We start from the raw sequence: 24,691 nt of genomic DNA, 5'->3' as shown, positions 1-24,691 counted from the left end.
ATCCCAAGCCTTGCAGAGTAGTCTACATTTTTGCCTTACAAACTCAAGAAAAGAGGTGCCTGGGTGGCTCAGTAGGTTATCAATGTCTGACTGCGGCTCAGGTCATGATCTCACAGTCCGTGGGTTCGAGCCCCATGTCGGGCTCTGTGCTGACAGCTCAGAACCTGGAGCCTGCTTCGGATTCTGTGTCTCCCCCTCTCTCTCTCTGTCCCTCCCTCACTCATGTTCTGTCCCTCTCCATCTTTCAAAAAATGAATAAATGTTAAAAATTTTTTAAAAACTCAAGAAAAAAGTACTTCTAGTATTTTAGATCCACCCACATACTCGCCATTTCCAGACTTGTTTTTCCGTCTTCTGTAAAACAGACTTCCCACCTGTGGTCATTTCTCTGCCGCCTGAAGAACTTCATTCCGTTTTTATTACAGTTCCAATCTGCTAATGACACGTTCTCTCAGTTTTTGTTTATCTGAAATGTCCTTATTTCACTTTTGTTTTTGACGGATAGTTTCACTGGATACAGAATTCTGTGTAGACGGTTTTATTTTCCCAACAAAAGTCATTTCCTTGTCTCCTCCCCTCCAGTGTTTCTGATGCGAAGCCAGACGCAATTTGTGTCTTTGCTCCTCTGTCTGCAGTGTATTGTTTCTCTCAGACTTCTTTTAATAGATTCTTTTTTAAATCTTTGTATTTATTTTTTCTGTCTCATTAGAATGTGCCTAAATAGGTTTGCTTTCTATTCACCCAGCTTGGAGTGTGTGGGCTTCTTGAACCTGTTTTTCATCAAATCTGAGGAGGTTGTTTTTTTAAAAAAAATTTTAATGTTTATTTATTTTTGAGAGACAGAGAGAGACAGAGCATGAGCAGGGGAGGGTCAGAGAGAGAGGGAGACACAGAATCTGAAGCAGGCTCCAGGCTCTGAGCTGTCACCACAGAGCCCGACGCGAGGCTCGAACCCACGAACTGGCAGATCGTGACCTGAGCCGAAGTTGGACGCTCAACCCACAGAACCACCCAGGGGCCCTGCATTTGAGGAGTTTCTAATCAAATTATGCCCTGCCTGTCTGCTAATTTCCACACCCATTCCGTTGTCTGAGTCTGTTTTTGTTTTTCATGTGACAGAAGTTTCTTTTCCTCTCCCGTAAAAGCAGTCTTAGGAACAGGCATCCCTGGACTGGGGGGCTGGCTGTTTGCTGACTCTGTTGATGGTGATTATTTCCTCTCTAGGACAGAGCAGCTCTAACCCCAAAGCATGGTGTTGCCGGGAAGGGGTTGGTGGTGCTCAGCAGAATTCCCGGCTTTTCTGTAAGGCCTTGTCATTATTTCTGCGGGAACACGAATATTTTCCAGCACTGTATGCCCACACCATCTCCATGGGCAGCTTTACGGCATCTAGTAACTGTCCTCGGTCAGGCCTTGTGGAGTCTGGCCCTCAGAAAGTGCAGCTTAACACCCAAAGGCTCAAGAGGCCTCGGCACCCCGGACCCCAGCTGCTGGGGGATTTTCTGCCCATCCAGAAGGACACTGTCATCATGGTCCACTTCTCTACGCCATGGTTTGGAAGGTGCCTCTAATTTTTTTTTTTTTAAATTTCTGAGAGAGAGAGAGAGACAGCATGAATAGGGGAGAGCCAGAGAGGGAGACACAGAATCCGAAACAGGCTCCAGGCTCTGAGCTGTCAGCACAGAGCCTGACGCGGGGCTTGAACCCATGAACCGTGAGATCATGACCTGAGCCCAAGTCGGACTCTTAACCGACTGAGCTACCCAGGCGCCCCTGGAAGGTGCCTGTAGGTCGGAAGCCAGGTGGTTTGGGAAGTTCACCTTGTGTATTGCCCTTCTCTCAATGAGCATGTCCATGGGTTCTGTTAGCTCATCACCCCAAAGAGTTGTTTCTTGTGTTGCATTAGCTTCTGTAGTTGTGTATAGCAGAAGAACAAGTCTGATCTCACTCCTCTGTCTTGGCCAGAAAATCAGAAACTGGAGCCATTTTTTTCTTAGTTCACAGAAATTCCCATGTTTTTGCTCCCCAGACCATAGTAGGTTTGAGGTAAAGAGTCTAAAGGTACAGAGAGCTGTGCTGATAGCATGACACCAAGGAGATAAAACTATACAAAGCAGTCAGAACTGAATGTTTTAAAAAATAAGGAAGTGGAAGCGCCTGGGTGGCTCAGTCGGTTAAGCATCTGACTTTGGCTCAGGTCGTGATCTCTCAGGTTGTGAGTTTGAGCCCTGCATCAGGCTCTGTGCTGATAGTTTAGAGCCTGGAGTCTGCTTTGGATTCTGTGTCTCCCTCTCTCTCTGCCCCTCTCCTGCTTGTGTTCTCTCTCTCTCTCAAAAATAAATATTTAAAAACTTTAAAAAAAATCTATGAGATTTTTTTAAGCTTTATTTATTTTTGAGAGAGTGTGCAAGCAAGGGAGGGGCGGAGAGAGACAGAGACACACAGAGAAAGAGAGAGGATCTCAAGCAAGCTCCACACTTCCAGTGCAGAGCTCGGCATGGGGCCTGATCTCACCAACGGCGAGATTATGACCTGAGCAGAGATCAAGAGTCAAGCTTAACCAGCTGAGCCACCCAGGTGCCCCTATGATATATTTTTTTTTTATTTCTGGAGGGTTTATACTTGGAAATGTTTGTAAAGGGTTATGAGTCACCTAAAAATGTACTTATTTAGAGTTGTTACCACTTTCTTTGAAAATGTGTGATAAATGGAAAGTCAATGTCAAAGGGCTTAATGATGAAAATGAAGATGGAGAAGTGGGGTGTGTGGGCCCCATGCCACCAGGTCAGGGAGGAGGGAGGGAGGAGTGAGGAGGCAGGCATGCATTCCTTGATGTGCATCCATTTTCTTTTCTTTTCTTTTGAGGTTTTTTTTTTTTTTTATTTTTGAGAGAGGGAAAGACAGATTATGAGCAGGGGAGGGGCAGAGAGAGATGGAGACACAGAATCTGAAGCAGGCTCCGGGCTCTGAGCTGTCAGCACAGAGCCCAAAGTGGTGCTCGAACTCATGAACCGTGAGATCGTGGCCTGAGCCAAAGTCAGAGGCTTAACCAACTGAGCCACCCAGGCGCCCCGATGTGCATCCATTTTCTAAATCACTCATCCCGGTGCTTTTAATAGTAAATGCCCTGAACAAAACCCTCCAGCTCATTTCTGAGGACTAGCCAGGAAATGTTTCACTGGCTTGCACCCCAAGTTTCTTACATGCCTCAAATCATGAAGCCCTGTATCCATAGCGCCCCTTCCTTTCTCTGCCCTTTCTCCCGTCTTGATAACGGCTCTTTCCACAGCACATCTGTCAGCACTTATAAATCACACCCCATGTCCCATTTTTCCTGGGAGAGTGGCTGGACCCCCTCTTCCTTTCTCAGGGATGGGATGAGACCCCATCTTCCCTTCGTGGATTAACTTTGTGTACCTTTCGATCAATGATTATGGACTCGACATGCATGTAATAGCAAACTTTTCACAAGAATGCTTTTCCCTCCTTCTATGTTGTTTTCGTTCCCGTTAACGATAACTGTATCAGTCTTTCCATATCACTAAACATGGTTTCAATCCATTCTTCTTTATTTTGTAGGAAAACCTAGGTCTCTTTGCAGCGGACCCAGCCTCTCATATCTGGAAGACTTACGTTAACTACATAGATGATATGTTGCTGGATGGGTTTTTTCTTGCCATCGAGTGCTCCCTCAAGTACCTTCTGGAAAACACCGGTATTTACTGGCTTATGAATGTGTGTTATTACTGGAAAGATAACAATAGCACCTGTTGAGTAAAAGTGAAGTGTGATTGAATGCTTTGTGACTTTTCCCAAAATGTTGTGGATGTTTTGTGAGTTAACACACAGTAGAATGACAAAGGCATGAAGTTTCTGAATTGTTCCCAGAGACAAGATTTCTCTCTTTAAAACTCAGGTGATAAACCAGGTTCTCAGAGAGGGAAGCCCCCAGCCCATAGCAAAAGCAAAACCATAAGTGCCAATTCAATGCAAATAAAGCTTCAGGGAGCTCCTGGCTGGCTTAGTCAAGAGAGTGTGTGACTCTTGATCTCAGGGTTGTGGGTTCGAGCCCCAAGTTGGGTGTAGAGATTACTTAAATGTATCTGTCTAAAGCTTCAGGAAAAGGGATAAAGTTAGAGCAGTGGGAAGTGTGGTTAGAAATGGCGGCTTCATCTGGACTTGACTCATGGCATTGGGAGGGGGACATTCTATGCCTTCAAGCTTAACGTACTCTATTTCTGTAGCCTTTTGATAACACAGGAAGTAGCCTGGTTAAGTGGAAGAAACAAGTTTTTCTGTGTGAAAAGAGTCAGACCAGCTGGGGGTTAGGTAGCTTTCAGATGGAAAAGGAATGTTAACAAGGTAATGGGCATTGTCTGAAGTGGTTAAAAAATTGCTTCGAATTTCTGATGGATAAAACTGAATTAAGGGGCACAGTGTTCAAGGATTTAGTTGGGGCCAGCCTTGGCTAGTAAGTCATGGGATGGAAAGAGCGGAAGCGTTCAGGAGCAAGTTGAATTGAACCTTCACATTCTGGGGCGTCTGGGGGGCCCGGTCATTTGGGCACCTGACTCTCAATCTCAGCTCAGCTCCTGATCTTGAGATTGTGAGTTCAGGCCCTGCACTGGGCATGAAACCTACTTCAAAACCAAACCAAACCTTCACGTCCTGGTAGCTTCTAAGGAGCTTAGTAAGGATCATCCTGGAGAATTAGTCAAAATGGAAAGGCAGAGGGGAATAGTTTGAAGCCAGAGGATAAAGGTGGGATGAGAGTTTAAGATGTCAAATCCAACCCAAGAAGAGAGAGAAAATCCAGAAGTCAAATGGGGAGGTCACGGTCAATATCCAGATACCTAGCCCAAAGAAGACGGCAGGTGCAGGCGCCTGGGCTGGGAACACAGAGGGAAGCGAGGCTCAGTGCTGGGTGTAGCTCAGGTGGGCAAACCCCATGGTAAGTGGAGGGACTGAGGTCAGCGGCACAGTCTTGTTTTCAGGGTTGCAGGAAGCTCCACATCAGGGAGATCATGCAGCAAGAAACAGGCTCCGTCCAGTACAGTCAGCAAGACTGGGGGGGGGGGGTCACTTTCTCGAGCCTGGGGGTGAGTAGCCATAGGAGGCACAGAGCATAGGCACTCAGACTAGATATTTGTCTTCTGTGGCGCAGCGCTGACAGTGCTCACCATAGAGAACCGACCAAACGTCCATGGTGCATAAGAAATGGTTCCTAAACACAGTGACTCCACGCTTGACTAGTGCCCATCCAACTCTCCCGACCTGGGCTGCCTCCCCTGCTCCCTTTATCGTTTCCGCCCTCTTGTGCTTGGTGAGGCCAGTACCATTCCCAGGCCTTGGGCTGGACTCGGGGTCCCCTCCCAGAATGCAAACCCTGCCCAGGTTTGATGCCACCCACCCCATCCAGAAATGCTCTTCCCTCTCCTGACTCCCGGAGTGACTGACCCGTACCAAGATGGCGGAACTACCCAGACATTCTGGCTCGTACAGTGATGTTGTCATTGCGTCGACCACAGGGATTCCCTTCTCATGGGAGCACCTGGGACAGAAATCTCAGAGAGTCAAAACAGTCTCCTGAGTCTTTCACCTCCTGTAAACCCTGTGCAGCCTAGTCTATGAAGTTATCAGTGTCTCATACATAGGGTAGTGCAGGATACATCCTGAGTGCTTAACGCAAAACGTGATATTATAGGTGTTTTTAAAAACCATTCTGTGATGGACTAATTACCGTGTATTCCCTTAAGTTAAATTTGCATTTGATGGGACGCTCCTGAATCCAGTCATACAAATTTATCATCCATGCAATTTTTTTTTTAATGTTTATTTACTTTTGAGAGAGAGACTGAGTACGATCAGAGGAGGGGCAGAGAGAGAGAGAGAGACAGACAGACAGAATCCGAAGCAGGCTGGAGGCTCTGAGCTGTCAGCACAGAGCCTGACACAGGGCTCGAACCCATGAACCATGAGATCATGACCTGAGCCAATGTCGGACGCTCAGCCAGCTGAGCCACCCAGTGCCCCAATCATCCCTGTAATTTTGAAGTCAAGGCCCTAGACTTACGTGTCTGAGGACCCCCCGCTTATATTAGTTGGGGTGAGTGGCTAAGCTATGGTAACAAAAACTCCATCAATAATGTGGCTTAAAGGACAAAGAAGTCTATCCCCCAAGTTCTAGACTAAGGTGGGTGTTCAGGTAGGCAGGTGTGTTCCTGCCATGCTGTGGTCTCACCGTGTTCATGTTCCGTCTTCATTTCTGTGGTGGAGCTGGGTCACTGCCACATTCAGGCTCTAGTCCATGAGTGGGGAAAAGAGCGAGCATAGAGATGGCTTCCCTGGTGTCTCAAGGGCCACAGCCCAGAAGTGGCAGCCATTGCTTTTCCCCACGTCCCACTGGGGAGGGAATTGTGTCCACCCTTGCCTCTACTTCTAGGGAGGAAGGGGACAGGAAGTCCAGTGAGTTTGCACCACTCACGGCGTGCAGCGCATAACAGTCTCCCGAATATTTCCACAGTCAAGAAGACCTGGGAACATAAGTGGTTATTAATAAAAGTTTAAGCGCTAATCTTGTACTTGCAACATCTTGCTCCGTGTTATGTTTTGATTTAAATTGGGCAAGGCAACTTAGTCTAGCAAGTAATCAGGGATCCGTTAATTATTTATACTGTTTTTAAATTTTTTATCACCGTAGGGCTACGGAATTAGAGTAAGTTCTGTTTTCGTGGAACAGGATCAAAACAGCCAGGGCTGTGAGTTGTCTTTGGTTTTCCTGCCTACACAACAATTGACAAGCACGCCACGGTTCACGAGCGATGCAATCGGATGGTTTGTGTGTAGGAAGAGATCAGCCGCTTCCGAGAAATTAGCTTTGCAAAATCAACCTGTTCTCCGCTGCCCTACCCCCCGCCTCGTTCCCCTGACCCAGGCATCGGGGAACGAGGAAGGGGACTGGCTTAGGGCTGATCGGTCCCTGGGACGTGGCTCTCCGAGGACAGGAGGGTAAATGCCCTACAATGCCCAGGACAGCCCTGCGCAAGAATTGGCCTATCCAAAATGTCAGGGGCTCCGCTGTCGGTAAACACTGCACGACCGTCACCCTCACCTTTTCCGGGGGGTTAGCAAATTTTACATTTCCATTTTCCTATACCCAAACAGCTCGCATAACGGGAAGAAACGTTCCGAGTGCTTCGAAAACGGGTGCGGCACTTTGCCCGTCTTGACCGCCTTCTTTGTTGTGTGTGGGTGTGTTTTCCTTGTGTTTCAGAAAGTAAGGCTGGACTTCCCCCGCTGTTTGAAGCACAGCTACACTTAGTAATCCCAGACTTCGTTTTCTGTCCATCCCTGGAGTACGGAGTGAAGGGTGGCTTCTATGATGCCGTCAAGGGTCTGGTCGCCAGCATTTTTGGAATATCGGCTCTGGTGCCACGCCTTTCCCCACAGCATGGCTCTCCCCATTACCAGGTACCGAATCCGCAACCATCCTGCCTTCCAGCCTAATCTGCACCCTTGTGGTGTAACCCGCCTGCTGTGGTCTTACCCCCTCCCTAGGTTGACCTGGAGGGCATGGCCCATTTGGCCAGCATGAGGAGCACGTTCCTGGACAGGGTTCAGAGCACGATGGCCCTCTGCAGTGGCTATCGTAACACCTTCAGCCAATATTCCCACCTCTACGTGGAGGACCGGAAGGAGGTTCTGAGTCAGTTTCTGCTGTATGGGCACGTCCTCACACCCGAGGAGATGGAAGTCCACGCAGACGATGGCCTTCCAGAGAATCCTCCTCTGCTCCATCAGTTTAAAGCACAGATCGACTCCTACGAACAGCTCTATGACGACGTGTGCAGGCTGGAGCCCGTCAAGGTGTTTGACGGCTGGATGAAAATCGACGTGCGACCCCTTAAAGCGTCTCTGCTGAACCTCATTAAGAAGTGGAGCCTCACGTTCAAGCAGCACCTCGTTGACCACGTCACCAACAGGTAAGACCGTTGTTGGAGCTTTCTTCCGGCACCGCGAGCTGTCGGGGCCGCCATGTTTTTCCTCCTCATATTTTTCCCCAGTGGGTTCAATGGCTCAGTGAAGACTTGAAATAGCTCGTCGAGGTTCCAGGCCCTAGGACACCAGTGGGAACTTCAGTCCTGCCTTTCCTTGGCTCGCCAGACGTGGCCTCTTGGTTTTATTTTCTCTCCGGTGCCCAGTGCGTGAAAGGCACTCGGTGAGTGGTAAGCCACGTTCTGGGCGATGACAGATCCAACCTTCCCTTTGCAGCCTTGTGAAATCTCTTCAAGCCTGGGAAGCAGAGGGCGTCTCATGGGCATCTAGTGTGTGCCGATCTGGCCGTGGCGCAGACTGGATCTGACTTTGCTCTCCGGTGCACCTTGACTGCCCAGCAGCACCAGGCTCTGCCACCCAGAGGCATCTGGGTGAATAGCTTGGTCCTCAGTCTCCTGACCACTTCACCTTGGTCTGCTCCCCACAGATCTGCCACATTCAGAACCTCAACTAGCACCCTGCCACCCAGAGTCCTTCAGGACAGTCATGGTCCCTCTGTGCAGCCATCAGCCTGTGGTGCATCAGCTGTGCCTACAGGCGAGCCAGCCGCCCCCTCCCTCGATTCTGGGGGTGGCCTTGCTTAATGCCTCCGCCGCCCCGCTCAGGGATCTAGTGCTGTGAGCAGAAAGAAAATGACCCCATCGAGGATGTGTGTGTTCTCCAGTCAGTTACAAGAGACCTTGCAGGGCTGAGGGTCCTCCATTCTAGAAAACTCCAGGCGAGCACAGTGGGATGTTTGAAGTGGGTTTGTCTGCTGGTTTTAAGAAGAGGGGGGCGCCTGGGTGGCTCAGTCGGTTAAGCGTCCGACTTCAGCTCAGGTCATGATCTCACGGTTCGTGGGTTCGAGCCCCACGTCGGGCTCTGCTGACAGTTTGCTCAGGGCCTGGAGCCTGTTTCAGATTCTGTGTCTCCGTCTCTCTCTGACCCTCCTCTGCTCACACTGTCTCTCTTTCTCAGCAATAAATAAAACATTTAAAAATTAAAAAAATAAATAAATAAGAAGAGGCCAGGTGTCCACGTTCATGGAAACTGTGGCTCGCCGAGCAGCTGGGCGGGAGGGCGGGGAAACACTGGCCAGAGGCGGGGCCGAGACAGAGATGTCCCTGAATGCCGCTGCTCCATGGTCCCTCTCCCTTCGCAGGTCTGGAGATGGGCTCTTGAATGGGTTCTGCAGGCTCTGGGCCCAGAGGAACTGATTGTGTCTAGGTGTTCGGTCCCTGGCCCTGGGAGCAGGTGGGTGGTGGGAACCAGGTAGAGGAGGTGGGTGGAGACCCGGACTCTGGATGGGTTGGTTTGCGTGTGGACGGCAGGCTCAGAGGCAAGTCACTTAGCATCTCAGAGCACGTGGTTGATCGAGGGTGCGATGCCGGCTGCCAGGCGCCTCCACCACGCACGACTTGGCAGGATTGAGACGTCGGTGAACGGGATAAACACCCAGAGTTCTTGCCCTTTGACCACTATTCCTTAACCCTGAAAGGAGACGATGCCCTGATTGCTCTGCTGCTTCTGAATAAAGTGGCTCATCTTTTTAATGTTTTTTTGGTGGGTTTGTGTGTTTCTCCTTCTGTGCCCATACAGAGCTCCTTCCCACTTGTTTTTTGAAGTTTGTTTATTTATTTTGAGAGAGCGAGATAGAGAGGGAGTAGGGGAGGGGCAGAGAAAGAGGGAGACAGAGACCCCAAGCAGGCTCCACGCTGTCCACGCAGAGCCCAACACGGGGCTCGAACTCATGAACCGTGAGATCGTGCCCTGAACTGGAACTGAGAGTCAGATGGCTAACTGACTGAGACCCCCACATTCCCCTTGCCTACTTTTTCGTCAGACTTTATTTTTGCCTTTATGACATTGACACGATTTTTCTTTCGCCATTTGACGAATGGACTCTCTCTAATCCTGTACCAGTTGTATATATTGCAAACACAGTCTCCCATTTTGTGGCCTGTCTGTCGGGCTTAAATGCCGTAGACAGACAGGCCACAAAAGTTTGTAATATTACCTTTAAGGTAATTCTCGTGTCTGTAAGAGTTATTTGTAGGTATTTTAATTTTGGGCTCCTGGTATAAACGATATTTTAAAATTGTGTTTTCTTTGGAAATGGAATTGATTTCTGTTTATTGATTTTGTATCCAGCATCTCTGCTAAATTACTAACTGCAATAATTTATCTGCACTCCCTTTTGGATTTGCTAGGTACATGGTCATCATCTACAGATTTATAATAGTTTTATTTCCTCCTTCTCAGTCTTTTTTTTTTTTTTTCCCTAAAGCGTTTTATTGCTGTTTTCTCCTTGCCACACTGGCTAGGACTTGCAGTTTGATGTTGAATAAAGTGGTAATGACAGGTACCGATCTTATTTAAAATAATTTCTTTTAATGTTATTTTTGAGAGACAGAGGGTGAGCGAGGGGGGTCAGAGAGAGAGAGAGAGGGAGACACAGAATCTGAAGCAGGTTGCAAGCTCCGAGGTGTCAGCACAGAGCCCGACATGGGGCTTGAACTCTTGAATGTTTTGATCATGACCTGAGCCGAAGTCGAATGCTTAACTGACTGAGCCACCCAGGCGTGCCATCTTGTCCTGTCTTAAATTTAGGCAATACTCTAACATTTCACCACGAAACATAATATTTGCTGTGAGTTTTTGTGGATTCTATTTATGTAATTAAAGACGTTCCCTTCTTTTTTATTAAGTTTATTTAATAAATTTTTCAGCCATTTCTACACCCAGTATCGGGTTCGAACTCACGACCCCATGATCAAGAGTCATATGCTCTTCCAGCTGAGCCAGAGGAGCCCCTAAAGAAATTCTCTTCTATTCCTGATTTGTTAAGGGGATTTAACATAAACGGATATAACATTTTGTGAAGTGCTTTACACGCTGTCTAACCCTGTTAAGACAATTCTGGTTTTTTTTTCCATTGGAATGTTAAAGTGGTGAGTATATTAGTTTCTGATATTAAGCCAGCCGAGTGTTACTGAGAAAAGCCCAACCACAAGGTATTATCTTTTCCAATATATCTGCTGATTGATTTGGTTTGAATACATATAGGTTATTGCTGATGTGTCTGTGTGATTGTGATCGGCCGACAGTTTTCCTTTCTCACACTTTCTCTGATCATGCTCTGTGGTTTTGCTAGTTTCATAAAATGAGTTAGGAAGTAATCCTTCCTGCTTATTCTCTGGAAGAGTTAGTGTAAGATTGGAATTCTCTGATCCTTGAAGATTTGATTTAAATCTCCCTTGAACATCTGGGCTTGGTGTTTTCTTTGTGACGAGTTTTGTACCTATGATTTCTCGAATAGTTACAGATATTAAGGTTTTCCATTTCTTAGTAAGTCATAGTTGTCTAGGTACATATCCAATTCATGTAAATCTTTAAATTGTTGTCATAAAATTGATAATACTCTCTTATCTGTTTACTCTCTGCAGAATCTATGATTGTCTCCCTTGTCATTTGTATTCATTTCCATTTGTGCTTTCTGACTACTTTGATTAATCTTGCCAGAGATTTACAGAGAAGTATCTTATAAACTCCTTGATCGTTTTTATTATTATTTAATTTCTATTTCAGTAATTTATTCTTTTATGTTTATTATGTCCTATTGCCTTATATTTATTTTTTCTTCTTGGCTAAGTTAAGACTGATGTTTTGCTTATTCACTTTGAGCTGTCTTTGTTAATGTAATATTTAAATTGATATAACATACCTAAGTGTAATATTAATATAAATATTAAATGACATAATATTTAATTTATGAATTCCCTTCTTGGTACAGTCTTACCTACATCTCACAGGTCTCACTATGTAATATTTTCATCATAATTTAGTTCTAAGTGTTTTTAATACCCTTTATTTATATTTATTTATTATCTACTTATTATTTAATACCCATTAAGTATTTATATATATTTAGTATTTCTAAACATAGGGTTCTTCCAGCTATATTTTTTAAGGTTTTTAATTTTAACCCCACTATAGTTCATATGCAGTGTTATATTAGTCTCAAGTGTCCGATATAGTGATTCAGTGCTTCGTATATTACTCAGCGCTAATCATGACACATATACGCTAGTCCCCATCACTTATTTCACCCATCAGCCCTCCCATACCCCCTCTAATGCCCATCAGTTTGTTCTCTATAGTTAAGAGTCTGTTTTGTGGTTTGTCTCTTCCCCCCACTGCCCCCTGCTTTGTTTTGTCTCTTGAATTTCACATGAGTGAAATCATACAGTATTTGTCTTTCTCTGACTGACCTGTTTCGCTTAGCATTATACTCTTTAGCATTCTCTGTGTTGCCGCAAGTGGCAAGGTTTCATTCTTTTTATAGCTGAATAATATTCCATTGTATATAAGTGTGTGTACTTATATTTCACGTCATCTTTATCCATTCATCAGTTGAAGGACACTTGGGCTGCTTCCATAGTTTGGCTACTGTAAATAATGCTGCTGTCAACATTCAGGTGCTTGTATCATTTCAAGTTAGTATTTTGTATTTTGGGGGGTAAATACCCAGTAGTGTGATTGATTACTGGATTGTAAGGCAGGTCTATTTTTTACCTAAAAATTTTTTTAGTGTTTATTTACTTTTGAGAGAGGGGATGGGAGGGGCAGAGAGAAAGGGAGTCATAGAATCCAAAGCAGAATCCAGGCTCTGAGCTGTCAGCACAGAGCCTGACGCGGGGTTCAAACTCCCAAGCTGTGAGATCGTGACCTGAGCTGAAGTCAGATGTTTCACTGACTGAGCCAACCAGGCACCCCTATTTTTTTTTTTAAATATTTTTATTTATTTCTAGGAGAGAGAGAGACCGCGTGAGCAGGGGAGGGTCAGAGAGAGAGGGAGACACAGACTCTGAAATAGGCTCCAGGCTCTGAGCTGGCAGTCAGCACAGAGCCCGACGTGGGGCTCGAACCCACGAACCCCAAGATCATGACCTAAGCGAAAGTCGGACGCTTAACCGACTAAGCCACCCAGGTGCCCCTGGCACCCCTATTTTTAACTTAAAAAAATGTTACTTTATTTTTGAAAGAGAGAGAGGGAGGGCATGTGGGGGAGGGACAGAGGAAGAGGGAGAGAGAGAATCCAAAGCAGGCTCTACGCTCAGCAAGGAGCCGGTCACTGGGCTCGATCACATGACCATGAGATAATGACCTGAGCCAAAATAAAGACTCAGATGCTTAGCCAACTGAGCCACCCAGGTGTCCCTATTTTTAACTTTTTGAGGAACCTCCATACTGTTTTCCAGAGTGGCTGTACCAGTTTGCATTCCCATGAACAGTGCAGGAAGTTTCCCCTTTTTCCATACTCTCGCCAACACTTGGTGTATCCTGTGTTGTTGACTTTAGCCTTTCTAACTGGCATGAAGTGATATACCTCACTGTGGTTTTGATTTGCATTTCCCTGATGATGAGTGATGTTGAGCATCTTTTCATATGTCTGTTGGTATTCTGTAGGTCATCTTTGGAGAAATGTCTGTACATGTCATCTGCCCATTTTTTATTGGATTATTGTTTTTTGGGTGTTGGATTGTACAGGGTCATACATTTTGGATACTAACCCTTTATTGGATATGTCCTTTGCAAATATCTTCTCCCATTCGGTAGGTTGTTTTTTAGTTTCACTGATGGTTTCCTATGTGGTGCAGAAGCTTTTTGTTTTGATGTAGTCCAATAGTTTATTTTTGCTTTTGTTTCCTTTGCCTCAGGAGACCTATCTAGAAAGATGTTACTAGGCCAATGAAAGAGAAATCACTGCCTGCGTTCTCTTCTAGGATTTTTATGATTTCAGGTCTCACACTTAGTGTTTAATCCATTTTGAGTTTACTTTTGTGTATGGTGTAAGAAAGTCATCCCAATTCACCCTTTTGCATGTAGCTATCCAGGTTTCCCAGCGCCATTTGTTGAGATTGCTTTTCTCATTGCATATTCTTGCCTCTTTTGTTGAACATAATTGACCATATAATCGTAGGTTTGTTTCTGAGCTTTTTATCCTGTTCCATTGATCTATGTGTCTGTTTTTGTGCTAGTACCATACCGTTTTGATTACTGGAGCCCTGTAGTATAACTTGAAATCCAGAATTGTGATGCCCCCAGCTTTGTTTTTCTTTTTTAAGATCGCTTTGGCTTTTTGGGTTCTTTCATGGTTCCTTACAAATTTTAAGATTATTTGTTGTAGTTCTGTGAAAAATGCTGTTTAGTATTTTGGTAGGGATTGCGAAGAAGTCTGTAGCCTGCTTCAGGTATTTATGGGCATTTTAACAATATTTGTTCTTCCAATCCATGACCATGTGATATCTTTCCATTTGTCTGTGTAATCTTCAGTTTCTTTTGTCAGTGTTTTATAGTTCACAGCATATAGGTCTATCATCTCCTTGATTCAGTTTATTCCTTGGTATTTTATTATATTTGGTACAGTTTTGAGTGGGATTGTTTTCTTAATTTGTCTTTCTGTTGCTTCACTATTAGTGTATAGAAATGCAGTGGATTTCTATATATTAATTTTTGTATCCTGCGACCTTATTGAATTCATTTGTCAATTCTAGTAGTTTCTTGGTGGCATCTTTAGGATTTTCCATATATAGTGTCAAGTCATCTGCAAGTGAAAGTTTCACCACTCTCTTACTAATTTGGATGCCTTTTATTTATTTTTCTTGTCCATTTGCTGTGGTGAGGACTTCCAGTACTATGTGGAATAAAAGTGGTGAGAGTGGACATGCTGGCCTGGTTCCTGATCTTGGGGTGAAATCTCTTAGGTTTTCACCATTGAGTATGATGTTAGCTGTGCAGTTTTCGTATATGACCTTTACTATGTTGAGGTATATAATCCCTCTAAGCCTAGTTTGTTGAGGGTTTTGATCATGAATGGATGTTATACTTTATTAAATGCTTCTTCTGCCTCTATTGAAATGATTGTATGGTTCTTATTGTTTCTCTTATTAATGTGATATGTCATGTTGATTGATTAACAATTAATGAACCACCCTTGCATCCTGGGAATAAATCCCACTTGATCATGGTAAATGACTTTTTTTAAATGTATTGCTGGATTGGCTTCTTAATATTTTGTAGAGCATTTTTGCATGTGTGTTAATCATAGATATTGGCCTATAGTGGGTGTGGGTGTGGGTGTGATGTCTTTATCTGGTTTTGGTATCAGGGTAATGCAGAGATCTTGTAGAATGAATTTGGAACTTTTCCTTCTATTTTTTGGAATAATTTGAGAAGAATATGTATTCAGGCTTCTTTAAATGTTTGGCAGAATTCACCAGTGAAGCCGTCTGGTCCTGGACTTTTGTTTGTTGGGAGTTTTTTGATTATTGATTCAATCTCATCGCTGGTAATCAGTTTGTTTAAATTTTCTATTCCTGGTTTAGTTTTGTGAGGTTATGTGTTTCTAGGAATTTATCCATTTCATCTAGGTTGTCCTATTTTTCATAATATTCTCCTGTAATCCTTTTTATTTCTGTGGTGTCAGTTGTTATTTCTCCTCTTTCATTTCGATTTTGTTTGAGTTCTCTCTCTCTCTTTATGAGTCTGGTTAAGGTTTATCAACTTTGTTGATCTTTTCAAAGACCATCTTCTGGCTTCATTGATCTGTTCTATTGCTTTTTTAGTTTCTATTTCATTTACTTCTTCTTTAATCTTTGTCATCGCCTTCCTTCTTCTGGGTTTGGATTTTGTGTGTTCTTATTCTACCTCCTTAGGTGTAAGGTTATTTATTTGAGATTTTTTCTTGCTTCTTAAGTTTGGCCTGTATTGCTAAAAACTTCCCTCTTAGAGCCACTTTTGCTGCATCCCAAAGATTTTGGACCTGTGTTTTGATTTTCTCTTGTCTCCATGGATTTTTGGGTGTCCCCTTTGATATCTTGGTTGACCCATTCAGTGTTTAGTAGCTTGTCATTTAATCTCCATGAATTTGTATTCTTTCCAGAATTTTTCTTAGGTTTGATTTCTAGTTTCATAGCATTGTGGTCAGAAAAGATGCCTGGATTAACTTCAGTCTCCTTGAATTTGTTGGAACTTGTTTTGTGGCCTAATGTGTGCTTTCTCCTGAAGAATGTTCCATGTGCACTTGACAAGAATATGTATTCTGCTCTTTTAGGATGGAATGTTGTGAATGTATCTATTTAATCCATCTGGTCCAATGTGTCCTTCGAAGCCATTGTTTCCTTATTGATACTCTGTTTGGATGATCCATTGATGTAATTGGGGTGTTAAAGGTCCCAAATATTATTATATTACTGTCAACTATTTCCTTTATGTTATGAACTGTTTTGAGTTTTTTGGTGCTTTCATGTTGGGTGCATAAAAATACAATTATTACATCTTGTTGGATTGTTTCCTCAATGATTACATAGTGTCCTTCTTTGTCTCTTGTTATAGTCTTTGTTTTAATGTCTATTTTGTCTAATATAATAGCTGCTAACCTGGCCTTCTTTCCACATCCGTTTGTGTGACAATGTTTCTCCATCCCCTCACTTCCAGTCTACATGGATCTTTAGGTCTGAAATGAGTCTCCTCTAGAAGCATGTAGATGGTCTTGTTTTCTTATCCTTTCAGTCACCCTGTGTATTTTGATTGGAGCATTTAGTCCATTGACATTCAAAGCAGTTATTGATAGGTATGTATTTATTGCTATTTTGTTACTTGTTTTATGGTTGTTTTTGTAGTTCTCTGCTTTTTCTCTTGCTCTCTTCTCTCATGGTACATTGGCTTTCTTTAGTGATATACATGGATTCCTTTCTCTTCAATTTTTTGCAGATCTATTACTGGATTTTGATTTGTGGTTACCATTAGGCTTGTATGTAATATCTTCTGCATATAGCAGACTATATTAAGTTGATGGTTTCTTAATTTTGAACTTAATCTTTAATCCTCTCCTCTCCATGTTTTAGACATATGGTGTTATACTTTAATCCTTTAGTTTGTGAGTCCCTTGACTGATTTTTATAGTTCTACTTACTTTTACTGTGTTTGTGCTGCCTACTTTTCTTAGTCTTGCTTCTGGTCTTTCCTTTCCCTTCAGAGTCACCTTTAATATTCCTTGAAGGGCTGGTTTGTGGTCATGAATTCCTTTAACAATTCTTGGTTTGAGAAACTCTTTATTTCTCCTTCTCTTCTGAGTGACAGCCTTGCTGGATAGTGTATTTTTGGCTGCAGATTTTATCCTTTTAGCACTTTGGTTTTTTTTTTAAATATTTTTATTTATTTCTAGGAGAGAGAGACAGCGTGAGCAGGGGAGGGTCAGAGAGAGAGGGAGTCACAGACTCTGAAATAGGCTCCAGGCTCTGAGCTGGCAGTCAGCACAGAGCCCGACGCGGGGCTCGAACCCACGAACCGCGAGATCATGACCTAAGCGAAAGTCGGACGCTTAACCGACTAAGCCACCCAGGCGCCCCATCCTTTTAGCACTTTGAATATATTATTCTACTCCCTTCTGGCCTGCAGGATTTCTGCTGAAAAATCTGCTCAAAGCCTTATGGAGTTTCCCTTGTATGTAACTGCTCTCTTTTGCTGCTTTAAAAATTCTCTCTTTAGTACTTTTTGCCACCTTAATTATTATGGGTCTTGGTGTAGACCTCTTTGGGTTGATTTTATTGGAGGACCCAGATCCTGGATCTGGATTTCTGTTTCCTTCCCTCAATTTGGGAAGCTTTCAGCCATTACGTCTTCAAATAAATGTTCTGTCACCTTTTTGTTCTCCTCTCCTTCTAGGATGCCTGTAATGCATGTGTTATTATGCTTGATGGTATCACTGAGTTCCCTAAGTCTGTCCTTGTTTTGCATAATTGTTTTTCACTCACCTGCTCAGCTTGATGACTCTCCATTACTCTGTCCTCCAGGTCACAGATTTATTCTTCTACTTCATCTTGTCTGCTATTTACTCTGTTTAGTATATTTGTAATTTCCTTTATCGTATTCTTCATCTCTGATTAGTTCTTTTTTGTCTCACTGTTAAGGATCTCACTGATGTCCTCCACTCTCTTCTCAAATCCAGTGAGTATCTTTTTGACTATTACTTTAAATTCTCTATCAGGCATGTTACTTATGTCAGTTTTGTTGAGGTCTCTTTGCTGTGGTTTTGTCCTGTTCTTTCTTTTGGAACATAGTCCTCTGTCTCCTCATTTTATCTAACTCTGTGTCTGTTTCTCTGTGTTAGCACAGACAGCTCTGTTGCCTGCACTTGAAAGTCGTTCAGTGAAGAAGGACCCTCTTCTTATGAAGAGTTCCTATAGTGCCTGGTAGTGTAGTGTCCTCTGTTCACTAGAACCTGGTGCTTCAGGGATGTCTCCTATGTGTGATGTGTATGCCCTGATGTTGTGGCTGACCTGCTTCTTCCTTTGGTCCAGTCATTTGCAGTGACTCTCCTTGCTCATTATGGGCAGGGTTTGGTTCCTGTGGTGTTAGAGGGCCAGTCCAAGATGCCTTGGGCTTGAGTCAGACCAGGCATTTGCCAGAGATGCAGTAGCACCAAACAGGCACCTTCCCTGTGTGGTCCCCTGAGAATCTTTCATTGGGCAGGGCCTGCAGTCGGACCAGATGCCCACTTCCAGCCCACTGCTGGGGCCCTTCTTCCCTCTCTCCAGGGAAGAAGTCACTTTGGGGTGGTGCTGGATGCTGTAAGGGCTGCTCGCACACTCCCAGGCCTGTGGCATTGCCTTGAGTGGGCTCTGGCCAAGAGCGTATCAGAGAGCCTGGTAGCCAGAGCATGGCATGGTGGGATCAGAAGGATAGGGCCACTGTGCCAGCACGTTGGGTGGCCTGCCATTCCTCTCTGGGAGGGGCGCTGCCGTGCCCAGACTGAGGAGGGTTGTCCAGAGGGCTGGATAGTCAGAAACTCGGTACAGGGGCGGGGCAGCAGTACTAGCAATTAGGTAGCAAGATCTGCATGTGACTGTGTGTTTATGCTGGGGGGTGGGGGGAGTAAATGACGCCTGCCAGTTTCTTTGTTCCTGGAGGAGTTCCCCAGCGATTTCTGTCGCCCTGGAACATGCTCTAACATTAGTAAATAACTCTCCCTCCTGTATCCTCCAGGCACCTTTCAAAGTGCTGCTTCTCTGCTGGATCTCCTTGGGCTTTTTGTTGTGCTGTCTCTTTAAGGGCAGGGACTCAGTTCCCCCTTGGCCTCCCCACCCTTCCAGAGCCAAGCCCACTGACTTTTTAAAAGTCCAGGTTTCAAGACCCGCTGGTTGTAAGAACTCACAAAATTTGATCCCTCTGGTTTTCAAAGCCTAATGTTATGGCGATTCACCTTCTCCATGTGGGCTCTCTGATATGGGGGTGGGGGGGGCCTGTTTCTCTCCCTTCTCTGTGCCCTCAGTTTCCTCCCTCCTGTCGACACCTGGCAAGTCCATTTAGTTCTGACCGTGTCTCTGCCCTTTCTACCCTCTTGGAAGTGGCCTCTTCTCTATATTTAGTTATATTCTACTTCGATGGTAGATTGTCAATTTCACCTTGTAATTCAGTCACTTTTTCTTCATATATTTTAAGGTTGTGTTATATGAACACGCAGAGCTTGACTTTTTATATCTTCCCAGCAAATTGGAACTTTCAGCCACACAGTAAAATCTTCTTTATTACTAACTCTATTTCTTCTATTAAAGTCTGTTTTGTCTTCTATTAATATAGCTAAACCAATTTACTCTGTGATATTAGCTCGGTGTCTCTCATTTTATCCTTTGGCTTTTAATCTTTCTATGCCTTTATATTAGAGGTTATTTTTAATAATCGTCATAGAACTGAATGTTTATTCACCTTAATACGTATCTGTTGGGCTTTGTTCATTACTATCTACTCTGCTACCATTTTATTACATACTTTCTTTTCTTTGTTTTTTCTTCCTTGCTTCCTTTTGGGTTGAGTTTTATGTGTTTTTTTAATTCTCTTTTTTTCCCTTCTGCTAATTTGGATGTTATATGATCTAGCTCTACTGTTCTTATGGTTACCATAGCTATTTTAATAAGCATCTTTAAAAGGAATAAATGTATCAGCACTGGTAATCTCCTCACAGTCAATGAAAGTCTTCAGAATAGTTTGATCTCAACTGTTCATTCATCAAATTATATTCGCATCCCCGGTGATTTCAGTTATTCTCTCTTATTTATTTAAACACCACAAATTCTACTCATTTTTATACACTCCGTGTTTATTTAAACCTGCCCACATGTTTACCAGTATCTTTTGCTCATTGCATCTTTCTACATTACAGACCACTTCCCTGAATTAGGTTCATTAGAAGTTCCATTATTTTAAGAGGCTACTGGTGAAATTCTCATTCTTTCTTTGCCTGAAAATGCATTTATTTTCCGCGTTTGCTTAGAAAAAAAATGCATTTGTAGAAGAGAGAGTTCTAAGATACCAGCTCTTTTCTGGGAGTTTATTGAAAACATCACTTCACTGTGCCCCAGAAGCCATTTTTGCTTCTGAGCACCCAGCCATCAAGTCTGCATTTTGGGGGGATTTTTGGTGTTTGGTTTGGTTTGGTAGAAGTCTGTCTTTGCTCAGCAGCTTATTGGCTAATTTTAAGATTTACCTTTTTGGTAAAAGTATCAATATAAAGTAACTTAAGGGTTGCTTTACGTGCCACCTGGAATTTGGTGGGTTTTCTTAAACTCACATTGTCTTTCAGCAATTCAAGAAAATTCTCGGCCAAGATCTCAGAGGTGGCTTCTTGCTCATTCTCTCCTTCTTCCGTCTGAGCACTTAGTACATTTCCGTGAGATTTTTTTTCCACCATCGTCCATGTATTTGAATGAATTTCATGGTTTACAGCTTTTCTGTCTCCACTGCAGTTTAGGTAACTTCTCCACTTTTATCACACCATGGTCTAATTCTCTCCTCTTTGTTTAAATCTCCTGTTGAATCCATCCATTGAACTTTAAGTTTTAATGATACATTCCACTTTTAGACCTTCTGTTTTGTTTTTATAAAATTTTGCTTATTCATTCTTGTGCTTTCTAGTTCTTTGCTTAAATAGCAAGGGTTCCCTTTTATTTACTCAATTTTTCAGTCTTAGAGTATGTTCATTAGAGGTTGATCTTAAGACAACTTCTGCTTTGCCAGTTTAAAAACGTTTTGTTTCTCTGCACCATAGATTCAGGGAAATATAAAGGCCTACCAGCAATTATTAGCTTCTTTTTCCTGGAATTGCCTGTCAACGTAGCAGAGTATGATCACTTTTGAATTGCTAAAACACATATTAAAGCCTTTGTCTTTGTTTCTCTTCACAAAATCATGCCATCCCAGCCCATAATTTTCAAAATGTTTTGTCACTTCTCAGAATGCAAAGGTCCGTGCGTGATCAGAGTCTGGATATACTTGGAGAGCCTCTGAAATTGCCTCTATTCAGTCAATGCTGAATTTATATTTGAACTTAACTTTGGGTCAGGGGCAGGAGCCGAGACCTACTGAGACTAAGTGCTTACTTAGGCTTCTGAAGGGTGAACATTTCTGTCTCTTTTCTTTTCTTTTCTTTCTTTTTTTTTTTTTTTTTTTTCAAATAGTTTATTGTCAAATTAGTTTCCGCATAACACCCACTGCTCATCCCCACAAGTGCCCTCCTCCATGCCCATCCCCCCTCCCCCCCACATCCATCAGTCCTCAGTTTTTGTCAGCATTCAAGAGTCTCTCATGGTTTGCCTCTCTCCCTGTCCCCCACCATTTCCCCCCTTCTTCTCCCCCTTGTTCCTCAGTTAAGTTCCTCCCAATCCTCCTATACGTGCAGACATATGGTATTTGTCCTTCTCTGCCTGACTTATTTCGCTCAGCATAACACCCTCAAGGTCCATCCATGTTGCTACACATGGCCAGATTTCATTCTTTCTCATTGCCATGTAGTATTCCATGGTATAGATAAACCACATCTTCTTGATCCATTCGTCTGTTGATGGACACTTAGGCTCTTTCCATGTTTTGGCTATTGTGGAGAGTGCTGCTATGAACATTGGGGTACATGTGCTCCTATGCCTCAGCATTTCTGTATCCCTTGGGTAAATTCCTAGCAGTGCTATTGCTGGGTCATAAGGGAGTTCTATTGTTAGTTTCCTGAGGAACCTCCACACTGTTTTCCAGAGGGGCTGTACCAGTTTACATTCCCACCAACAGTGTAGGAGGGTGCCCGTTTCTCCACATCCTCGCCAGCATCTAGAGTTCTCTGATTTGCTCATTTTAGCCACTCAGACTGGCGTGAGGTGGTATCTCAGTGTGGTTTTGATTTGTATTTCCCTGATGAGGAGGGAGGCTGAGCATCGTTTCATGTGTCTGTTGGCCATCTGGTTGTCCTCTTTGGAGAAGTGTCTGTTCATGTCTTCTGCCCATTTCTTCACTGGGTTGTTTGTTTTTCAGGTGTGAAGTTTGGTGAGTTCCTTATAGATTTTGGATATTAACCCTTTATCTAATATGTCATTTGCAACTATCTTTTCCCATTCCGTTGGTTGCCTATTAGTTTTGTGGGATGTTTCCTTTGCCGTGCAGAAGCTTTTAATCTTGATGAGGTCCCAATCGTTTATTTGGGGATGTGTCATGTAAGAAGTTGCTGCGGTGGAGGTCAAGGAGGTTGTTTCTTGCTTTCTCCTCTAGGATGTTGATAGTTTCCTGTCTCACGTTCAGGTCCTTTATCCATTTTGAGTTTATTTTTGTGCATGGTGTGAGAAAATGATCTAGTTTCATTCTTCTGCATGCTGCTGTCCAGTTCTCCTAACACCATCTGTTAAAGAGGCTGTCTTTTTTCCATTGGATACTTTTTCTTGCTTTGTCAAAGATTAGTTGGCTGTATACATTTGGGTCCACTTCTGAGTTCTCAGTTCTGTTCCATTGGTCTATGTGTCTGTTTTTGTGCCAATACCATACTGTCTTGATGATGTTTGTCTCTTTTTTTAAGTTGTATTTATTTAAGCGATCTTCTTACCCAACGTGGGGCTCGAACTCACAACCCCTGAGATCAAGAGCCAGACACTCTTTCTACCAAGCCAAATAGGCACCTCGAGAGCATTTATGTCTTTCTTAACTGATACATTGTGCTCAGAAGGATGCAGGTGTTTTTCTTAGTCAGTTTTGAACTGGTGTCTGAGAAGCTATGAGGAAGTCACTTTTTCCTGCTACGTGGGTCAGAAACAATTAAGCAAGACACTTCAACAGGAATTTCTTGTCTTTTTAAAATATATTAAATACTGCTTTTTTTTGTATTTTTATTTAATTTAGTTTAGCATGTAGTGTAACAATGATTTCAGTAGATTCCTTAATGCCCCTCACCCATTTAGCCCATCTTCCTGCCCACAACCCCTCCACTAACTGTTTGTTAGTTATCTTAAGATACTGTTTGTATCTTAAAGTCCTCATATGAGTGAAGTCATATGACATTTGTCTTTCTCTGACTAATTTCTCTGAGCATCATACCTTCTAGTTCCATCCACGTAGTTGCAAATGGCAAGATTCCATTCTTTTTGATCGCCGAGTAATACTGCGTTATATACTGCTATTTTTTTTTTTTTTATTTGGACTTCCAATATTTGAAATCTTTGCAGGTTGAATTTCAACACTTCTGTTGGCTCCTACTCACGGTGGCTTTTTTTCCTTGTGTGTTTTATGACTTTCGACAGCAAACATCGTGTTCCTTGGAATTTTATCTGTAGGAATCCTTTGGGGATTGGAATCTAGTTGCGTTCCTCCAGGAAAGATTTGCATCTGTTTTCTGCCAGTTATCGCAGGTAGGGGTCTTCCAACCCCAGACCGCTTGTGCTTCAACTTGCAGGGGTGTACCTAGTGCCCAGGCAAAAGCAGGATTGCCCTTTCTGTGCAGCGGATTTGTTTCTTGTCTGCCCATACGGTGTCGCAACTTCACATGCAGCTTCCTACCAGCCTCCTCCCCTTGTGTGAGCCCCAGGCTGAATCACCAGGTCCCCACATCCCACAAAGCAATCAAAAATAGCAGCTCAAGGTCTCGAAGGTCGAGCAGAAACTATCACAGGAAAGGCCACCAGGATCCTTACTTAGTGCTTGCTTTCACCACACCTTACACCTCCCGGGATCCCTTGATTTCATGCCACTTTAGCAACACGTTTTCCTGGTTTCGGCGGAAGGGTTATTTATCCATGTTATCGCGTGCATTGTACAGCTAGAAACAGAAGTGTCCAGCTTACTCCGCAGTCAGGGTTTTCCTGGACCACTCCACCGACACTGCCCTTGTCAAGATCATCAGTGACGGTCATATGGCCGAATCCTGTGGGGATGATCATCTTCATCTTACTCGTGCCCGTCAGTGGGCTTTGGCATAGCTGATCATTCTGTCTTTCCTGAATAGCTTCTCCGTGTGGCCTTCAGGATGCCTCGCCTTTGTTGTTTTCCTTCCGTCTCCCTGGCCTTGGCTGGACACATCTCTTCTAGATGTTAAGATGTTAGCATTCCTGAAATCTCAGTCCTGAAGTCTATGTTCTTATTCCAGATGATACGTAACTCAACACTAGAAATATGTCTGCGTGCCGATAACTACCCAACTTATATTTTCAGCCTCACCTCTCCGGAACTCAAGACTTGCAGGCAACTGACCGATGGATATCCCCGCACCCCCCAGGTGTCTAGTGTCTGTGAGGCGTCTCACACACAATATGTTTAAAACTTACTCATCTCCCAGCTTCTTCCTCCAAAA

The 24,691-nt window shown here is 43.6% G+C and overlaps 1 protein-coding gene across 1 annotated transcript in view; it reads left to right on the top strand.

The window, feature by feature from the left end:
• The window catches only part of DNAH9 (dynein axonemal heavy chain 9), a 332,337-nt gene that overhangs the window by 48,678 nt on the left and 258,968 nt on the right, over positions 1-24,691 (top strand). Inside the window, exons 15-17 of the mRNA XM_039231630.1 lie at positions 3,580-3,715; positions 7,274-7,470; positions 7,558-7,982. Coding sequence (XP_039087561.1) covers positions 3,580-3,715; positions 7,274-7,470; positions 7,558-7,982 — 758 coding nt within the window. The remainder of the gene's footprint in view (positions 1-3,579; positions 3,716-7,273; positions 7,471-7,557; positions 7,983-24,691) is intronic.

Source organism: Hyaena hyaena, unplaced genomic scaffold, assembly GCF_003009895.1.
Source record: "Hyaena hyaena isolate Hyena2069 unplaced genomic scaffold, ASM300989v1 scaffold_58, whole genome shotgun sequence".
In the NCBI taxonomy this organism is placed as follows: domain Eukaryota; kingdom Metazoa; phylum Chordata; class Mammalia; order Carnivora; family Hyaenidae; genus Hyaena; species Hyaena hyaena.
The sequence above is the reverse complement of the archived record's forward strand: the minus strand, read 5'-3'. Positions and strand labels throughout refer to the sequence as shown.